General features: G+C 51.3%; 1 protein-coding gene and 1 long non-coding RNA gene across 4 annotated transcripts; one reads left to right on the top strand and one right to left on the bottom strand.

Annotated features, from left to right (window-relative positions):
- The first annotated feature begins 58 nt into the window (after positions 1-58).
- Positions 59-10,114, top strand: SLC2A10 (solute carrier family 2 member 10). Of its 3 annotated transcripts, none has more exons than XM_048962609.1 (5): positions 59-2,473; positions 6,251-7,612; positions 8,592-8,714; positions 9,257-9,392; positions 10,001-10,114. In XM_048962609.1, coding segments are annotated over exons 1-5 (1,692 nt in total). In that variant the 5' UTR covers positions 59-2,403; the 3' UTR covers positions 10,002-10,114. The 3 variants fall into 3 exon arrangements, with proteins under 3 accessions (XP_048818566.1, XP_048818563.1, XP_048818564.1); XM_048962606.1 differs by lacking the exon at positions 10,001-10,114 and adding an exon at positions 9,843-9,985 and having other exon boundaries at positions 61-2,473; XM_048962607.1 differs by lacking the exons at positions 59-2,473; positions 10,001-10,114 and adding exons at positions 2,908-2,978; positions 9,843-9,985.
- Positions 3,811-15,560, bottom strand: LOC125701087 (uncharacterized). The gene is made up of 4 exons (XR_007380143.1): positions 15,254-15,560; positions 10,906-11,063; positions 9,979-10,135; positions 3,811-5,301 (listed from the first exon to the last, which is right to left on the bottom strand). It is a non-coding gene; the product is annotated as an uncharacterized LOC125701087 (long non-coding RNA).
- Positions 15,561-18,473: the final 2,913 nt, after the last annotated feature.

Raw genomic sequence — 18,473 nt, 5'->3', positions numbered from 1 at the left:
CTCCGTATTTACAGTTTGCCAATGCCACAAACAGCCAAAGGAACAAGAGGTTTTCTTGGCACTGTGGGCATGTTTTAGCTAATAGCTCCTGCACAGCCCCAACAGACACGGACACAACCTGTGAGATGCCCTCCATTCATCACGTTGGCAATCGCACCAGCCTTCTCCCATGCTGGGGTTAAGGAGAGGTTCTGCACCAGGTCAGGATTCTCTCTCCTCTTGCACTGCTATTTTCATTGTGATCGTGAGGGCTTTCTCTGCTGCTGCTGCCCTCAGGCACAGGGAGTTCCAGCGATCAGAGCCAAGCAAAGCAGGCTGCAGACACCTGGCTGTGGCACCCAATGCAGGCTGCTGTCAGCAGCACCAGGCACATCAGGCACATACTTGTGACTCAGGCTGGGTGTTTTGTTATTCAGCTGCAAAGCAAGAATGCACCCTCGCTGCCCTGACGTCCAGCAGCCAAGAGCATGATAAGGATCAGATGGAGAAATGGCACTGCCAAGACACACAACCTCAAGATGAGGAGGAGAGCATCTCAGCAGAGAGCAAAGCTGGAAACATGAGGCAGGAGCTGCCGTGTGGCCAAGGGCGTGCTGAGCCCCCTGGATCCAACCCCTCCCAGCCCCTCACACACAGCTCCAGAACCAAAGCAGCAGCCCTCAGCAGGCCCTCAATGCCCACGAACTCCAAGTGTTACAATGAGAAGCACGGTATTTTAAAACCCACAAGGAAAGATTTTTTCCAAAGTTATCCTCGCTATACATCACAGCAGTTTTTCATGGTGTGGTTTCAGAGCATCATAACCCACAGCCACGCACAGTGCCGATGCTGCAGCTGGATTTCTGCACATACTGATGTAATCTTTTTGGCCGCCTTTTGCAAACATACCATAAAGCTCTGCTGTGCTCCCCAGGACCTCACCTCCCTGCTGCCTTTGCTAGTAATGTTTATTGCCCTGCCAGAGAACAGGAAGCCTCCAGAAAATGTCAGGGGTGGCTTTATGCTGGCAGATAAACAAATGCTGAGTGACCAAGGAGAAAATGTAATTTCTTCCTTCTCACGCTGAGTTCATTGGAGGAGTTGCAGTTAAACATGCAGCAGTTGTTCAGGCAGGTTGTAGATCATGGATGTGTTAACCCAGTGGATGCTGAGGACCGCAGGGTCTGCGGGAAGAGAGAAAACTGCAGGTCTCCATTTGAGTATTGTGAGAGCTGGCCACGATTTCAGAGCTATTTAAGCTACTTTAATAGGAATTGCAAATCTCATTGTGGAGTCTCTTCTGTGAACACCGCTGTTTTCTGGAGGCTGGTGTTTGTGTTTGAAGCCATTCTTCACCGACTGTATGATCCCCATGCAGCTGTCAGACTGCACGAGACACACCATTGCAGATGAGGTATTTCTGCACACTGTATTCCCACTGCAATTAGAGTATATGAATGGGAAGCATTTCTTTATAAACGCAGATGATTTGAAACGCTTTTAATATTCACTATGGCTTTGAGAAGAAACGAGAGCTGAGCCTTTGATCAACTGCTGCCCATACTGACAGACCGGGGTGACATGATCCAGTATGGCCCATCTCACGCATCTCAAAACCATGAAAAAAAAGAGTACTGTGGGTTTCCAGGGCAGAGACATGGCATGCAGTCCCTCCACAACGTAGAACAAAAATTCCTAAAATGTTTTTCTAAATTCCTCATGAAGTTAGTATGTGGAATGACCACTGTTAAAGCTCTTTTAACGACACCACATGTTTTTCACTCCTTACCTGACCTGTTTGCTTCTGGCTGTGTCAGAGGGCTGTGCCTGCACTGCATCCACAGGTGCAGTGATGGCTGATGCAGCTGAGCTGGTACTGTGCAAAAAGCTTTGGCTCACAGCGTGCCAGTGGCATTAGAACCGTGTGACGAAACAAATCGTTCCCTGCGGTCACAAACCAGCTCACAACACAGGCTTGTGGCCATTCCCACTCATCCTCCAGCACAGTCGCTGCTGCGTGACTCCGTGAGGTCTCAGAGTCCTGACAGCACATTGCCCTGCTCTGCTCCCCACGCTCATTAGGTGACAGCAGGCTTATGAGCGTTGCATGCACATCACAGCACACACACATACTTCACCACATCACAACACGCCCAGTGACTATGGTTTGTATGAACAGCACCAAGGGAGAATGTTTCCATTGCGTTAAAGAGTTTCACTCTTCTAGGCGTATAAAGCTTTGTAAAGTCCTCATTTTACAAACTGCAATTTGTGTTATATGGATTTAGCCTCAGATTTAGAAAACAAACCCTGCCTCCAAGCACAAGTCCCAGTGCCTTGCATGCAGCAGGAAGGGTTCTGTTCCACTGAGCAGAAAGAGGACGTTAATTGCAAGGAAAGTTGAACACCAGAACATTTTGCCTAATGGAGCACCATGCTGCTGGAAGGAGACAACCTCAGGAAACGCAGCCTTTCTTTTCAACAGAAGAGAAAGGTAAGAGTTCAAAGTCAGCCGTGCTGCTCTTTTTTGCTTCGAAATGGCCCATCCTTTCCTAGCAGCCTTTCTTTGGCTTTCCAACCCAGAAACCTAAAAACTCTTATCAAAATCCCCATCTCCCGAGGGCTGTCTAAAGGCCTTCTAGTGCGGAGGAGCAAAGCTCTGCAGGCAGAGCGGGGACATGAGATCCCTGCTCCTGCTGCAGCGCGACCGAGAACGGGACAGCGGGACCGGGACAGCGCCGTGTCCCGGTTTTAGACCGCTCAGCAACACCCGCAAGCAGCTCGCTTCGGTAAAAGATCCCCAGCCGCACCGACCAGGGAGAAGGAGCTTAACGGCCGCGCCGGGACCCCCCGGTCCTCCCCGAGGCCCGGCCGGGGGCAGGGCAGGAGCGACGTGGCGCTGCTCGGCTCCGCTCCGGCCGCCGGACCCCGCTCCGCTCCGCCCCGCTCCGCGCCCGCCGCCGCCGCGGAGCGCCCGGGGCTCGGCCGCCGCGCCATGGGTGAGTGGTCCGGGGCTGCGCTGGGGAGGGGGCGGCGGGCGGAGGGCCCCGCGGCGAGCGGCGGCCGTGCCCCGGGAGGAGGGGAAGTTCTCAGCTTTGAGACTTCTCCCGAAGGCTCGGGCTGCCTCTCCCTCCCTCTCTCTCTCTCTCTCCCGCCCAAGTTTCCCGTCTCCTTTTTAGCGCTTCCAGCCCCGGTTTCCTGTGACACGGCCCCTAAAGCCGTGCCGGGAGCGCTGGCGGGGTGGAGGAGGCCGTGCGGCGGCGGGGCGACGGAGAGCGTCCACGGGCATCGCAGTGCGGCCGGGCCGGCGCCGCACCGCTGCGACCGCGGCGCTCCGGGGGCGGCTCGGGCTCAGCCCGGCACCGCGCACCGCCCCGTCCTGCAGCGCAGGGCATCGCCCGGCCCGGCCCCGTGCGGCACCCGCCGAACTTTCTGTCCTAACGAGCTCTGAACCCCGGATACCTCGACGGCTTCAGAGCAGACCGTACAAAGTTGGATCCCGACCAGCGTTCGTGGCCTGCCCACTGAGTTAGCAGCGGCGTCTGATTGAATCAGCGCTGGTATTTACAGCAGGCTGAATGGGTCCAAGCAAGCTGGTGGCTTGGAACGAGTGGCTTGCCCACTTCATGCAAAGACTTCTGTTCTCACTGAGCAAATATTTTTTCTGGTAATCTATGTGATATGTGTACAAGGAGCAATGCAAACAGGGCAGGTAGTCACACAGCATAGCGGGAGGGACTGGCGGGGGGCTGCAGGGCCATAAGGAACGCAAAGGAAACAGAGGCATATGGAACAAATACCAATACAAACATGGCCATCCCAGAGAAATAACCTTTATCATTGGCTGTGACTGTGTGCTGAATAGAGACACTTCCTATTAAACACAGCTTGTGAGGGGGGAAAAAGCCCATAGGCAGTAGTGAGGGAAGTTTTCCATGGGCTGGTGGATGTGTCCACATTCTTTCCACACACGGTTTGCTGAAGTAGTGAATATTTCTAATTAAACAAAGCCAATGTGTGAATACAGATAGTATTACGTGCTGGAAACCAGTGTATAACAGCACAAACTTGCACGTCAATGTACCCTACCTGTGCCTTCAAAACTGGGTGGGGAGAAAGAGGTCACTGTCACTGCTTGTGCCCCAGGATCCCCATGGCAGCAGGGGCTCTGTGTGCACTCCCCCCTGCCATGCTGAGCAATGTGACTCACGGCTCGCACATGTTTGCCCTTTCATCCTCTCTGCAGGATGAGATGTGTGTGCAGCAAGCACCTTGTTTTTGTAGGGTTGTTTGGGGCGGGTTGGTCGCTTTGGGTTTGGTTTGGTTTGCTTGTGCTGCTGGTTTTTCTTATTTTAAGTAAGCTGAAATACTTAGGAAAGTTGCATGCTCAGCTGTATGAGAAAGGCAAGGTCAAGGAATCGTTCCTTTTGTTTGGGGCAGACAACAGGGTTGTGAAGACATCCTGCAGACCTGGATCAGACTGAGAAAGTTTGCCTGGTTGGGGATCGTGTGCACCGAGCCCCGGAGAAGGAGAGGTGAAGAAATCAGGGCCATGCCACAAAGTAATGCCAGGAGTGCAAGATTTGATAGGAGAAAAACTCTTGTGAGCAGCACTTTCATCTACATTAATCATTCACCCTTATTTATTTCCTACAAGTCAGATTTTTTCCCTTACTCTTTTGGTTTCTCTCGACTCCACCAAAGCTGCCCAAATTCACTCGCTCATGCTCAGGGCAGACATAGAACTTAGGGGCCAGGCAGGAGCTGAGGGTTGTGCTCCTGGCAGCAGAAGGCTTTCTCTCTGTTGTTTCGCTATTACACAACAAGAAATATAATTTAAATCCCCATCACCACCTTAGCAAAGTTTGACAAAGAGTCCCTACCTCCCCCTGCCTCATCCCAGCATTTGTTCCTCCCTGAGCTGTGAAGAGCAGCCATCAATCTCCCACTAAATTGCCAAGCAGTGAAGTAGTTAATGCTGCTATTTTCTTTACCAAAAAATCTTTTTTTTTTTTTTTTTTAATTTCCTTAAATTTTCAACTTAGGTTGAAGTGCATGTGGCATTCATCAGGTCTCACTGCAGGCTTTGCATTCCTGCTCTTTACCTTGCAGTCCTGAGGTCTGAAGATTTTATTTTTAGTGAGATATGAGAGCCTGGAGTTGTTTTTGGGCTGCAGTTCTGAGGGAATCTGCACACTGGGGTAGTTCTTCTGGCCACATAATCACATAATAAATAGAGCCCTACCTCTAGAATACTGCTTCACTGATGAGGAGATGTTAAAGGGAAAACTTCTGCCTTGGTTGCTGCCATTCATGAATTATCTGAAAGACACAGAGGAAGGAAAAGAGATGAAATGTTGTTAACAACTTACCAACTTGGCCAACCATTTCTCTCTTTGCCTGGGCTCAGGCAGGGGAATGGAAAAGAAGATGGTGGTTCACAAAGCCTTAAGTATAGTGCCATCCCCTGTGGATCCTCAGGTTGTTCAGTAACTTTGTATTTCTGTGATAAATGCTCAATGACAATAAAAGTAAAGTTCAGAAGCAACAGCTTCTGTGGGTGAATGTAGGATGTCCAGGGACTGCTTGGCAAAGAGCAGGGCCTTCTTGGGTGAGCTCAGGGGAAAAATGCATTGCATGGGGGGCACTGGGCAGTGGCACTGTACTGTTCAGAAACAAGAATTGTGCAGAGCTTGAAGGATGAATTAAGTATGAAATTGGAGGATAAATAAGAATAACCTGTAAGAATGGGAGTAGGCCAGGGCAGTTCTGTCCCAGTGAGTGACCTGTGGAATTCCCTGCTGGTGAGGAGTGCTTCTTGTCCTATAGGTGTTCTAAGCTGTAAATCATGGACTGAAACTTTATAACGTTAATGCAGAGCAAGTAGAAGCTGCATTCCCTGCCCTGGACAGTTCTAGTAACTAGAACCAAGAAATAGAGAACTCAGAGGGTCGCATGTACAACACCAGAGAAGCAAACCACTGTCCGAGACTTAAATACAAGTCTTAGCAACAAAGCTGTTAACACAGCCCTATCTTCATAGTTCTGAACCCAAAAAAGTGTCACTGCATTCCATGGCAATGTGTGCAGGGCTGGTGAATAGTAAGAGTGTATGCACATGCCTTTGCACATGAGGGGAGAAATTCCTTATTGTAGCTTTGCAGATAGAAAACTTTGGGTGTCCTGGAAGAGCTTTTTGCAGACTGTGTGTGCTGATAGCTTTCTGCTAGAGCCAGAAAACTGAACCTCACTTTGCTTACTTGTTTTCCAGGTCGTGCACTGCTGGTCCTCCTGTTGTCTGCAACAGTCTCTCTTCTGGGCGGGCTGATATTTGGATACGAGCTGGGGATCATCTCTGGAGCACTGCTGCAGCTGCAGGTAGACTTCAGCCTTGGCTGCTTCAAGCAGGAGGCTCTTGTGAGCTCCCTCCTGGTTGGAGCCCTCCTTGCCTCTCTGGTCGGAGGAATCCTCATTGACCGCCATGGACGGAGGAGGGCGATTCTGGTCAGCAATGTGGTCCTGTTATTTGGCAGCCTAATTCTCACACTGACCAGGTCGTTCATTGGGCTGCTCATTGGACGCATGACGGTGGGCTTTGCCATCTCTGTCTCATCCATGGCCTGCTGCATCTATGTCTCCGAAATGGTGGCTGCACATCAGCGAGGGCTGCTGGTGTCTCTGTATGAAGCGGGCATCACTGTAGGCATCCTGTTGTCCTACGCACTGAATTACGCCTTTGCAGATACGCAGGAGGGATGGAGGTACATGTTTGGGCTGGCCATGGCCCCAGCAGCCATGCAGTTCCTCAGCATCCTCTTTCTCCCAGTGAACCCTGTTAAACTAAACATCTGGGACTCGGACTGCCAGAAGGGTCTCATTCAATTGCAGACTGCTGAGGACAGAGAGGCAGCAAAGCGGGAGCCCTATAAGGAGAAGCACTACTCATTTCTTGATCTTTTCAGGACCAGAGACAACATGAGTAGACGAACTCTGGTGGGGCTGGGCCTGGTGCTCTTCCAGCAGTTCACTGGGCAGCCCAACGTGCTGGGCTATGCCTCCAAAATCTTCCACTCTGTGGGATTCCAGAGCAACTCCTCTGCCATCCTGGCCTCTGTCGGGCTGGGGGCAATCAAGGTGGTGGCCACACTGGTGGCGATGGCCTTTGCAGACAAAGCTGGCCGCAGAGCACTGCTCCTGGCTGGCGGTGTGGTGATGGCCATCTCCGTCACCACCATCGGCCTCACCAGCTGCATCACTCCACTGGCCATGGCCAGGGACTGCACAGCCGCTGCAGACCCCAATGTGTCCCACAGCCTCCCCCAGCACCCCCTGGTACCCTCGTCCTCCCACATCCCACCAGGCTTAGGAGAAGGCAACGGGCAGGCAGGCCTCGGTTCTGCTGCTACCAAAAGCCTTACAAAAGCTCTTGCCAGTGCTCGGAGCAATGAGGTTGTTACTCGTTCTTCCCACACTCAGAAAATGGGCTTGGCAGGGCAGTCCGACAAGGAGACAGTGGAGAGCACAGACCCTCCTTTCGGCAGCGCTCCCCTGACAGAACATATGGTTTTAAATTGGATTACGCTGCTGAGCATGATGGCTTTTGTGAGCGCTTTCTCAATTGGATTTGGACCAAGTAAGTATGGTGTTTATATATCCTTGCAACTAACCCAGAGAATAAAACTGGGGCTGATCTTTATAGTCTGCTTGAAACATTCATTATGCATCGGCTTTACCAGGCAGCTGAGTGTCTGGAAACTGGAAATTTATCCTTGTCAGCCTACTGAATCATTTCCTGGTCTTGCAGCTCTGTCTGCTGTGTGGCTGGGACAGCATCATAATCGCCTTCTCTTCCATGCTATCACTACCCTTGTAATGTTCTCTTTTTCCTGCTCTTTGCAAAATCAGAGCATCCCATGAGCACTGCCTAATGCTCACAGCACCCTGTGAGGAGGAACACAGAGGGCCTTCTCCAGAAAGAGCAGCAGAGCTGGAAGTAGAATCTCCTAGAAAGTTTCTTGGTATCAGTTGGTCTTTTTCTGAAATCATTTTGCATCAGATGAGAATGGAGATTAGTTCTTGCTTCCACGTGAGTTCTAGTGTTTTCCGGCACTTGTTGTTTTAAATGCATTGATGGGAGAGAACAGTATCTAACCAAAGGAAAAACATCAGTGCACAGCAAGTCCCATGAGTTTGGCAGTGACTCCATAAATCATTTCAAGCAAAATAACCCTAGGATAGGAAAGATTGCTCTAAGTTGCATACTGCTTTCAGCTCTGATTTTCGCCCAAATGCAACAATCTCTCTTTCTCCATTCTTTACACAGAGCGTGTCCTGATGGCAGATATGTCATTTTCCCCCTATCTGCTCAGTGGCCAATTACCCACTCTACTTTCTGCACACTGGACCTGCCCATTGCTATCTCATCCTCCACACAGTGCTGACATGGGAGCTTCAGAGTGCTCTGGGGTGACCTGGCTCTGAAATCAGTGACCAGCAGCAGTGGGTGCTGGGTGAAGCCAGAGTGTCAAAAACCTTGCTGAAATCTTCCTTCCCCATTTCCCAAATACATTTCTTAAACCATACAACTTTTTTCTATCCTCTAATCTGTGCAGTGACCTGGCTGGTCCTCAGTGAGATCTACCCAGCTAGAATACGAGGAAGAGCCTTTGCCTTCTGCAACAGCTTTAACTGGGCAGCCAATTTACTGATCAGCCTCTCCTTCCTGGATCTCATTGGTAAGTGTCCATCCCCATCCCTCCACATCCCACAGGTGGCTTAGTGCAGGTGGCTGCCACGAGCTGATGGGAGAGTAAGTGGTGCTGAAACCTGGGGTCCTGACTGTGACCCTGCTGCCTCTGAGAGCAAACAAGCACCATTGATACTTTTCTGGACCCTTCCATCACCTGTTTTGTAAAAACCATCCTTCGTGCATAGGGCTGTACCACAACACTGGGCTGTCAGAAAACCATGAGTTTGCAGCTTTCATACCAGTAGCTTTGCAATGTTTCTTGCTGGCAGAACTGTCATTTGAGGGATTCAGTTGGCACTGCTGGATGCTGAAGTTCACACACTTTTACCTTCCTTCTGTGGTGCTGCTGGAAAGGCGGCTGTGAGTCCTCCCTCACTGCTCCCCAGTTCTTCTCCTAGCAGACAAGGGGATTTCCCTGCCCTTGGAAGGGCTCTTGACAGTGACCACCCCACAGTAAGCCACCAGCTTCATTCTTATCCCAGGATATGACTTCCCTTTGACAGACCCTTCATTTGAATCTTTCTGCAGATGCCATTGGTTTCTCATGGATGTTTCTTCTCTATGGGCTGATGGGAGTGATGGCTGTTATATTCATTTATTTTTTTGTTCCGGAAACAAAAGGACAGTCCTTAGAGGAGATAGACCAGCAGTTCTCCAGGAAATGGTATGTGTGCTATTGTGCCACCCTGTCTTTGGGTGTTTCTCACCAGCAGTACCCAAGGTCCATGGCACTGGGCAGTCCCAGCCTGGTCAGTGCTATTGAGAACATCAGAGAGGCACAGCTGGGCTGTGGAAGCAGCGCTGTGCTGCTGGAGGCTGCTAGTGGTGCTGGGTGGAAAAGGGCTGAAAGCAAGGCTTGTGGGCCAGGGGAGAGCAGGACAGAGCATGGGATAGGCAGGGCCAGACTGCAGGAGGGAACAACGCTCTGGTCCTTTCCTCTGGGATCCTGGACTCCTCTTTCTCCTATGGGGAAGAGACATCTTTCAGTGTAAGACTGAGGGAGGTTGTGCAGCCGTGGTAAGGAGGTGGCTGGGAGGAGTGGCTCTGAGTCCAGGCTTGTCTCAGCCTGGTGTGAGCAGCTGCACCCCCAGCTGACCCCCAGCATTGCCCCCAGGCTGCGGGAAGGAAACAGCTGCAAGCAGCGGCGTGCAAGAGGAGCTAGCTGTGCACATGGGCAGTACCAGAGAGTGGAGCGTGCCAACAGTGCCTGACAGTGGGACTGCAGTGTCGTCCTGCAGAGGGGAACTGACCTGGGGACATTGCTTCTTGCAGAGATGGCTCTCCCTGCAGTGCCTTAGATCTTGGGACACGCTCACGGCCGTCCCTTGTATCCTTGGAGAGTCTCTGGTCCCATGCAGGGAGCGTGTCCTTCCTCTGGCATCTTTTATTGTCCACGCTTTGTGTCTGCTATCATTTAAGAGATGAATGGTTTTGTATGCAGGAATAAAACACAACTTTTGCTGACACCACTTTCCACCCATGCCGTTCATTTCCAAGCAAGATATATTACATTCCACTGCTTTGAAGTACTTGGTGCTTTCCAGAGGGGTCAGGATTGCAGGGGAAATGCATCAGGCACTCAGCAGCATACATTCGTGCCACCACCCTTTATAATGTCTGTGCAGAAGCCTGCACTCTGAGAAGGGGCTGATGCAGCTAAACACCCCACAGCCCCAGCAGCTCACCCACCTCGTCTCACGTGGTCACTGCCTCTAGACACATAGAAGCACACTGTGAATATTACGATGCTCTCTTCTATGCACAGAGAATGCTCTGCATTCACAACCAAGGTTTGCATGTACAAAATACTGCAATATTCTGATACCTTGTACAATTTTTCCATCTCCTACAATTGTACATTCCTTGATACATCTTCTAGGGCCTGTCACTTCTCCTCCTGACACATATACATTACCCCACTCACTCCCAAAAGCTTGTGAGAGAAGTGGCACCTTGCTGGCCAGGTGCCTCCATCCTGCTGACCAGCCAGCTCTGCCTCTTCCGAACCCCTTGGGAACCACATCCCAAAGCTTAGCATGCTCCCCTGAAAATGTATCTCCTTGGGGACCAGCAACCACTGTGCTGGGCAGTTGGCACAGTGGTGACGCACAGGATGTGTCTTAGGCTGTCCAGTGCCACATGGTTGTATCTCCCAAACTGCCTCAAAGAGAACTCACCGTGGCGCTGGAAGATGACCCTCTGCCCTCAGCTGTAATTCAGTCCTTGGCCTCTGCAGCCAGCCACAGGGGCTCAGTGGAACATCATGCAGTGGCCTTGGTGCTTCTGAAGTCCCCGTGCATGGAGTGTGCTGTCACCGCAAGGCACACAGGGATACCTGCAAAACATAAAACACACGCTCTCTTCCTCTTACTGCATTCAAAACCCCACGGATACCGAGCTCTATCAGCGATAACCCCGGTTTATCGGGAGCCAGAGGCAGCGCTGCCCTTGGAGCTGCAGCGGGCCGTGCCGGCAGCTCCGGGCTCCCACTGCCGCCGCTGCAGCGCGGCCCGCCGCCGCCAGGGGCCATCCCGAACCCGCGGAACGAGCCGGGCCGGGCCGAGCGGCATTGCCTGCACAGCCGGCTGCTGCCGGAGCCTCGGCGTGCGGGGATGCTCGCAGCTGGGAAGCGGACCCGAAGCTGCCGCTCGGTCGCAATGCTGGCGGCACTGGAAGCGGCAAAAGCACGGGAGTGCTCGAATGAGAAGCGGGAGGGAAGTGAGAGGGTGCAGAAATTCAGGCCTGCGCCCCTCTGGGGGATGCGGCCAATGCACAGTGAGACCAGCAGGGAAATCTGTGGGGCAGCTGCAGTCAAAAAGGTGGGACCGTCACAGGTGCTGCCGGCAGACCCACGGGAACACAATTCAGCCACAAAGCCAAGGTAAAACTGAGAGGCGTTCCCAAATCTATCCCAGCATAAAATGATGGCAGGTTTTCTAATTGCTGCAGCGTAACAGGGATGTTGATGACCTGAGCGCCCTGATCGAGGTGTAGATGTTCCTGTTCGTTGCAGGGGAGCTGGACCAGCTGACCTCTAAGGGTCCTTTCCAACCTGAATGCTTCCATGATTCTATGAGCTGCCCACTGAACAGTCAGTGGGTGTCAGTACAGAGCTCTTGAGATGATAGATCCCAGATTCCAACAATGTAGATAGAGTAAGGCCTGTGTTACTGACCCTGACTGGGATAAGTGCAGCGATCAGAAAACATGAAATGAGATTAGAGAGCTGAAATTCAGGTCAAGTGGTAATAGTGGGAGATTCCAGCTATCTGCACATGGGTTTGCTCAGGGATCCATTGGGAAAAGTACTTTTGGATACAGTAACGAGGCTCTGGGATCCAGCAGTGCTGGAAGCTGCTGCTCTGGGTCTGGGCAGGGGCTGCGCACAGGACCTGTTCACAAGGTGTTCGTGGGAGGGCTGCTCCCTGCTGGTAACCACAGCACTGCCGATTTAGTGCTGGAGCGGGAGGGAGCACAGCAAATAAACCCAGCGAGCGGCTCTGCAATTTCAAGAAAAGGAACTATGAAAAAATAAGGTGATAAGTCAATAGCAACAACAGAGCTTGAAAGAGCAGACAGAGAGCAAGGAGCCTGCGAGCAGTCTGGCGGCGATTAAAAAATACTCTATTAAAGCCCAAGTAAAACATGTGCCACGGCTCAAAGAGAACTAAGAGGTCCTAAAAAACATGCTGCCCGCCTCACTGGGAAGGTTAAGGAGGTTTCACGGGGAGAAGGTCAGCATTTAAAAAGTGGAAAGGTTTCCCACATGAGGAGAACAGGAAAAACCATCAAACACAGCAAGTAAAGTGTAGACAGAAAATTAAAAGAGCTAAAAAAGGGAATGGGGATCTCAGTGCAGGGAATGCATTAACCGAAGCCAAGAACCTGGATGGGAAGATCGTTTAATGGCAGAGGTAAATGCAGGGGACCTGGGAGGACAGGGGAGGATGAGGAGCTCAGGCACTTTGTGGGGGTCTTCAGTGCTGGGGTGAGTGGGAGATCCTCATTCCCATGGATCAAAACATTGATGAGAGCTGCAGGCTCCTGTGCTGGGTTTAATGGACATTTTTTGAGGACAAAGGAGGGCTTCCTTTTCAGCAATAGAGTTTCCCAAAGGATCCTTGGGTCTGGTTTTGTTCGGCATCATCATTTGTGGCATTGGAAAGGGAATGGACATCAAAACCTCCAGGTTTGTGGGTAATACCAAGCTCTTTTCGGAAATGTTTTACCAGAAGAATGTGGCAAAATTGAGTGGGCAAAAAATGTGGTTGAGGAGCTTGAAGTGTAGACAAACACAAACATATGGCAGCATCCAAACCTTGCACACCTGGTGCAGACCTCGGGATGGTGGTTGCAGTTCAGGAAGAGACCTGGGAGGCATCACTACCACATGTAGTGTCATCTACACCCAGCGAGAGCCAGGGCAGTGCCAGAGGGGCAGGCCACGTGAGATGGATGTGCCATGGAGGGCTGCGGGCTGGTGCAGAGGCTGCTGGGTGAGAGCTCAGGGTGGGCTGGAGGAGCCTCTGGGCTGGGTGAGCCTCTTCCATCACTAAACTGGACAAAAATGTGCCTGCTCTAAATGAGCGGCCCATTAGAGCAGCAGCAGCCCACCTTCTCCTCTTCCCTCCCCTGAGGCTGAGACCTCATAAGACTGGAGGATACAGAAATGCTTGGGGCAGTGATAAATCTCCTTTAGTGAGCTTTTATTTCCTTTTCTTTCACAATATTTTCTTTAGTTTCCTAGCCAAATTTTTTCTAAGGAAAGATTTCTGACTTCCTTTGAGCCACAGCTCAACATCTGTCCACATTGGGGGCTGAAGTAATACACTGTTAAGGGGTTTTGATGTCAAGCCCAAAACCCCACCAGGGATTTATGCAGCTCTCCCCTTTCCTCCCTCCTCCTCTTCAAACGACCTTTCATTTGCTCTCACTAATTGTGCTGTCATGCCTTTCTTTCCCCCCGGTGGTGCAGACGGCCGTTCGTGCAGACAGGTTTCAGTGACAGATGCCTGTGCCATGAGGTGCCTCTTTTGTGAGGTGGGCGCATTGCGTGAGCACCAAGCTGTGCTGAAATGATGCAGGCGCCCATCCAGTGTGAGGACGGATGGGAAAGGGGCTTCCCTGCCCTCGGAGGAGCTGCTGAGGAATAGTGCTGATCTGCCAGCCCACCCACAGACACCACTTGCTCCTCAAAGTCAGAGAAACACAGAGTGATTGGGTTGGAAGGGATCTTAAAGATCATGGAGCTCCATCCCCCTGCTGTGGGCTGGCTGCACCCTGCTGGCTCAAGCTGCCCAGGACCCCGTGCAGCCTGGCCTTGCACACCGCCAGGAATGGGGCACCCACTGCTCTGTGGGCAATGAGGACAGGGGCTGTGCTGCTGAGCAGAGCAAACCTCAAATAAACGCAGCGTATGGGTGAGGATTGGTGATTCCACTGACTGTGAGATTATGAAAGAGGACTCAGAGCTGTGCACCTCATGAGTCAACCTGCTCACATGGAAGCCACTCTCAGACTGGCCAACATAAGGGGAATGACACTGCTGAGCAGCTGAAGGCATCTGGGATACAGCCAGAAGCATATCCTGAATTTACCCAAAGGTGTCTTTGCACCCTGGGAAGTTGTTGTCATTACAGGAGGGCAGATAGAGCAAGTGGAGGAATGCATTCCTGAAGTTCACAGGCAGTTTTCTTGTGTTTTAAAAGCCTGTGGATGAAGACATCCAAGAGAGGGGAGGACTCCATCTGCCCCAGCTCCTGCAGGCAGATGGGCACAGGGGCATTCAGCACAACACTGCTGCAGGAGGTTTGGGAGAAGCTACTGTGCTCTGCCAAAGAGTGGGCTTCTACAAAAACAATGGCAGCTGCCCCCACCCTTGTCTGTGCTTCTGCGATCTGCCATGGCCAAAAATGGGTTGTTCCCATTCCAAAAATGGTGGGTTCCAGCCGGATTTCAGAAACTTGATGATGTGAAGTGTGAGCGGCAGCAGCACTGCCCCAGAGCCCTGCTCCTGGCCATGGTAATGGGATGCGGGTGTCTGAGCAGGGAATGCAGGGCAGCAGCATCCCTCAGTGCTCTGTGCACCTGAGGGCAGTGAGCTCAGGGCCCACATCCCACTCTGTCTGCTTGGGGGGATGCAGGGCTGGATGAGAGGGGCCAGAATGCATGAAACACGATAACTGGAAAAAATACAAACCAGAAGTTGGGCTGTGTAATGTGCTACAGATTCAGCAAAACAACCGGAGCTGAACAAAATAACGTTCCTCCCATTAGAACAAAGGTACTGCCTCGATCCAGGGAGAATCTGGAAGGAAAACAGTGTGCTGAGCTGTGGTTCATTGGCTTGTGCCTCTCCCAGCACAGGCTGCACACCCCAAAATCCCACAGTCCTCACAGGGATGAGTTTCTTTGGGCTGGGAGTCAGACCCGGGGTACAGCACTGGGCTGTGCAGAAAACAGTTCTATGCCCCAACCTGAATGGGACCCAATCAGCCCCTGAATAAGCAGAAATGATGCAATTACCTTTTCCATGCAGCTCTTCCAGCTGTGTCCAGGTGCTTCGGAGCTGCTGGGATGTGCTCCCCCCACTGTGAATCCTTCTCCCCTCATTAGAGGAGCAGGAACAGCACGGAGCTGGTGGCGGTCAGCAGCCATTTCCCTCAGGAAGGTCCTTGGTGAGGGTCTGCAGGGAATCATGGCAGCACAGCCCCATCGTGACACAGCTGTGGCTGTGCCCACCGGTGGCTCCATATGGCAGCATCCTCCTCCTGGTCCTCCCCAGACGCAGAGCCGTCCCGGCACGCAGCTCGGCCGCCAGCAGCAGCGCAAACACCAGCGTCAGCGCTCGCACTATTAATAGTGTTTCTATTCCTGCTGTCATTATGATTGCTTCTGCTACTATTAATAATAATATTTACATATGCATAACCACAGATGCAAAACAGATGGCTTGGTGGGGACCGCTGAAAAACTTGTCTCTGCCACATATTTATGACAGAGACAGAGGGCAAGCCACACAGAGTGCCATAGAGGGAACAAATAGATGGGGAAAAGGAATGAAATAATTCCTTCCATATTCCCAGTAGAGGCCAAAACTTGTCCATTCCCTCTCTCAGCTTCTCTCCTTTCTAATACTTGAGACTCTTTTCCAATACCAGGTCAGAGATGGTTTCCATATTCTTTCAGACTTGTCTAATTTTATTTTCCAGTTCAGCTATTATTTTTTCAGATGCAGCTTTTCCCGATGGATGGAAAATACGAAAGGAGCCGCTCATCTGTTCCCCACAAGTTTTTTCCTGACCGCTGGGAAGCTCGGGCACTATTCCAGACCTGGAGTAAACCTTGCCTGCTGGAGAAAACTCGATCCCTGTTTGCTGAGTTCACAAGTCTGGGAATCATTTAAGCTAATGGGAAAAGTGAAAGTGAGAAAAACTGCCACCAGCCTGAGCCACCCTGTTTGTTTCCTACAGTGCTCTGAAAAGAGTTGTGGCGAGGTGGGGGTCAGCCCCTGCTCCCAGGTAACGGTGATAGGACCAGAGGTGATGGCCTCAAGCTGCACCACGGGAGGCTCAGGTTGGGTACCAGGAAACATTTCTTCTCAGACTGGTGATGCATTGGCACAGTCTGCCCAGGAAGGCAGTGTTCATCAAACAAGTAGAGGAAGCACTTGGGCACATAGCTCAGTGGGCAGTGCTGGTGATGGGTTGTTGGCTGGACCTGGTGAGCTTAGAGGTCTTTTCCAGCCCTAATGATTCCACTATTCTAAGATTTTTGGTGGTTTCTTTGCCCAGATGCTGCAAATCACAGGTGGTCTGCCAGCAGCATGGCACTACCCTCTGTAGAAGGCCAGGGCTGAAGGGAGGATTTCCCAGTCCACATTGGTACCTGGAGTGACATAGTCATCCCCCAGCACGAGTGGTTCCCCTGCAGGTGTGCTTCACTCTCCTGTCTGTGTGCACTCAGTTGTACAAACACAGAGGCTCCCATGCACCACAGCGTCATGTTGGTGTCCAACAGGATTTGTTCTTTTCTGCTGCCAACACCTCTGGGGATGCCCTGACTGCCCTGAGCAGCCCCTGGTCCTGCAGCTCCTTCCTGGAGGAGGAGGAAGGTCTACAAGTTGTGCCACACCACAGAGATTTTTAAATGGAGAAAGCCACCAGACAGCCCGTGCTGCATGCTAACGAGTACAGCACAGCACCCCCAAGCACTAATGACTAATAAAGTGCCCCACAAACTAAAGAGTCCCCAAGTACTACTGAGGACTAAGTAGTCCCCAAATACTCACCTCTCTCTCGGGTCAAATTCCACTCTTTAAACCAATCCCCATTACATTTTACACATAAGGCTGTAGAAGGCCTCGGAGGGGCTGTTAGGGTCTATTGTAGGGGAATAAAGCATGTGTCAAAAAGACTTTTAATGCCCAGTTAAAAATGGCCTAAACACGGTCTGCAGTTACCTGATAAGCTGCAAGGTCTCTATTGGGATAAATATTTTGGTTTTTAAATTGTCTCAGCCTTTGCACACTTACAGGAGATTGGCTTGGCTCTATGCTGAAGCTTTGTCAACTACATTAAAACAAAATTAAAAGCCTGGCTTTTGTTCCATCAAGACATTTAATGCTTGTTGCTTTTTTTCTTGCAATGGTTATGACTAGTGAGTACTGAACGTAGCTCAGTGCAGCAGATTTCTGCAGCTCAGTGCATGTTACAGCACCAGCCCTCCACAAGTGGCCCTGCCATGCAGGAGTCAGGGCCAAAAATGCTCCAGGGGAAATTCATGTGCCCAAGGCTGCACTGCAGAGAAATGACTGAGGCCTATGTGCACAGGTTCTACTCACTGCAAGTATTTCTGTTAGTGCAAATGGAGATTACAACATTTCCCATTTAGATTGCCTTTTTTTTTTTTTGGATCCCTGTAGTGCCCATTGCCATCACAGCATTGGTGGTTTTTATGTAGATACACAGGCATCAAAGAGTTAGATGTCTGAATTGCTCGAGGGCTGTTGGTTTCACTTTGTGTGCTTTTTTCTCCCATTCATGGAGAGCTTCCCCCCTAATTCATGGAGAGCTTCAGGTTCACAGCAACAACAGCAAAGAGCCCAGGGCTGGAGCTCAGATGGGTGCTTTTCCCCATCCCAGTCATCCCCCTGCTGGAAGGGTCTGTGGGAGGGAGCAGCCTCCCCAGGCAGTTCTGTGGCTGTTGCTGTGCTTTGGGAGGTGTTTTCCTGGTAGCAAGTGCGGCCAGCACACAGAATTACTGGCATTTGAAGCTTGGTGCAAGACTTGACTCTCAGGAATGCGGCATTAAAAACAAAACTTAAAACTTCCATATTGCAAAACCTATTAGCTGCTTTACCATTTTCACAGTCATGCCAGTTTGCTCATACTGGATCTTTTACCAGACCATGACAGCTCATTTGTTTAGCTTGGGCCAGGCTTAAAGTTCTGATGAAGCCTAATCTTGTGACCTGTATTTACTTTGGCCAGGGGTGCCTTCTGCACAGATGACTTCCTATCCTTCCTAATCTTTCCCGCAGGAAAGAAGTGGGGAGCTGGGAGCAGGGGGAGGAAGCAGAGCCAAGCAGACAGGCTGCAAAGAGAAACAAGCACTGCACATGTCGGCGGTGTGGGTCAGGTTCAGGGACCTTGTCTGTTAAGGGAAGGAATTAAAGGGGGAGTCAGCACCTCCGCTGTCATCATCTGAGATGCATCAAATCCATCATCGCCCCCTGGAATTTTAC

The sequence above is a fragment of the Lagopus muta genome, chromosome 16 (genome assembly GCF_023343835.1).
Source record: "Lagopus muta isolate bLagMut1 chromosome 16, bLagMut1 primary, whole genome shotgun sequence".
In the NCBI taxonomy this organism is placed as follows: Eukaryota; Metazoa; Chordata; class Aves; order Galliformes; family Phasianidae; genus Lagopus; species Lagopus muta.
Note: the sequence above shows the minus strand (reverse complement) of the source record. Positions and strands in the feature narration are given on the sequence as shown.

Coding starts and splice junctions, on each gene's coding strand:
- SLC2A10 (XM_048962606.1), top strand. CDS start 2,404: ATGGAGCACCATGCTGCTGGAAGGAGACAACCTCAGGAAACGCAGCCT. Junction 7,613..8,591: donor CTCAATTGGATTTGGACCAA/GTAAGTATGGTG, acceptor TAATCTGTGCAG/TGACCTGGCTGGTCCTCAGT. Junction 9,393..9,842: donor CAGCAGTTCTCCAGGAAATG/GTATGTGTGCTA, acceptor CATTGCCCCCAG/GCTGCGGGAAGGAAACAGCT.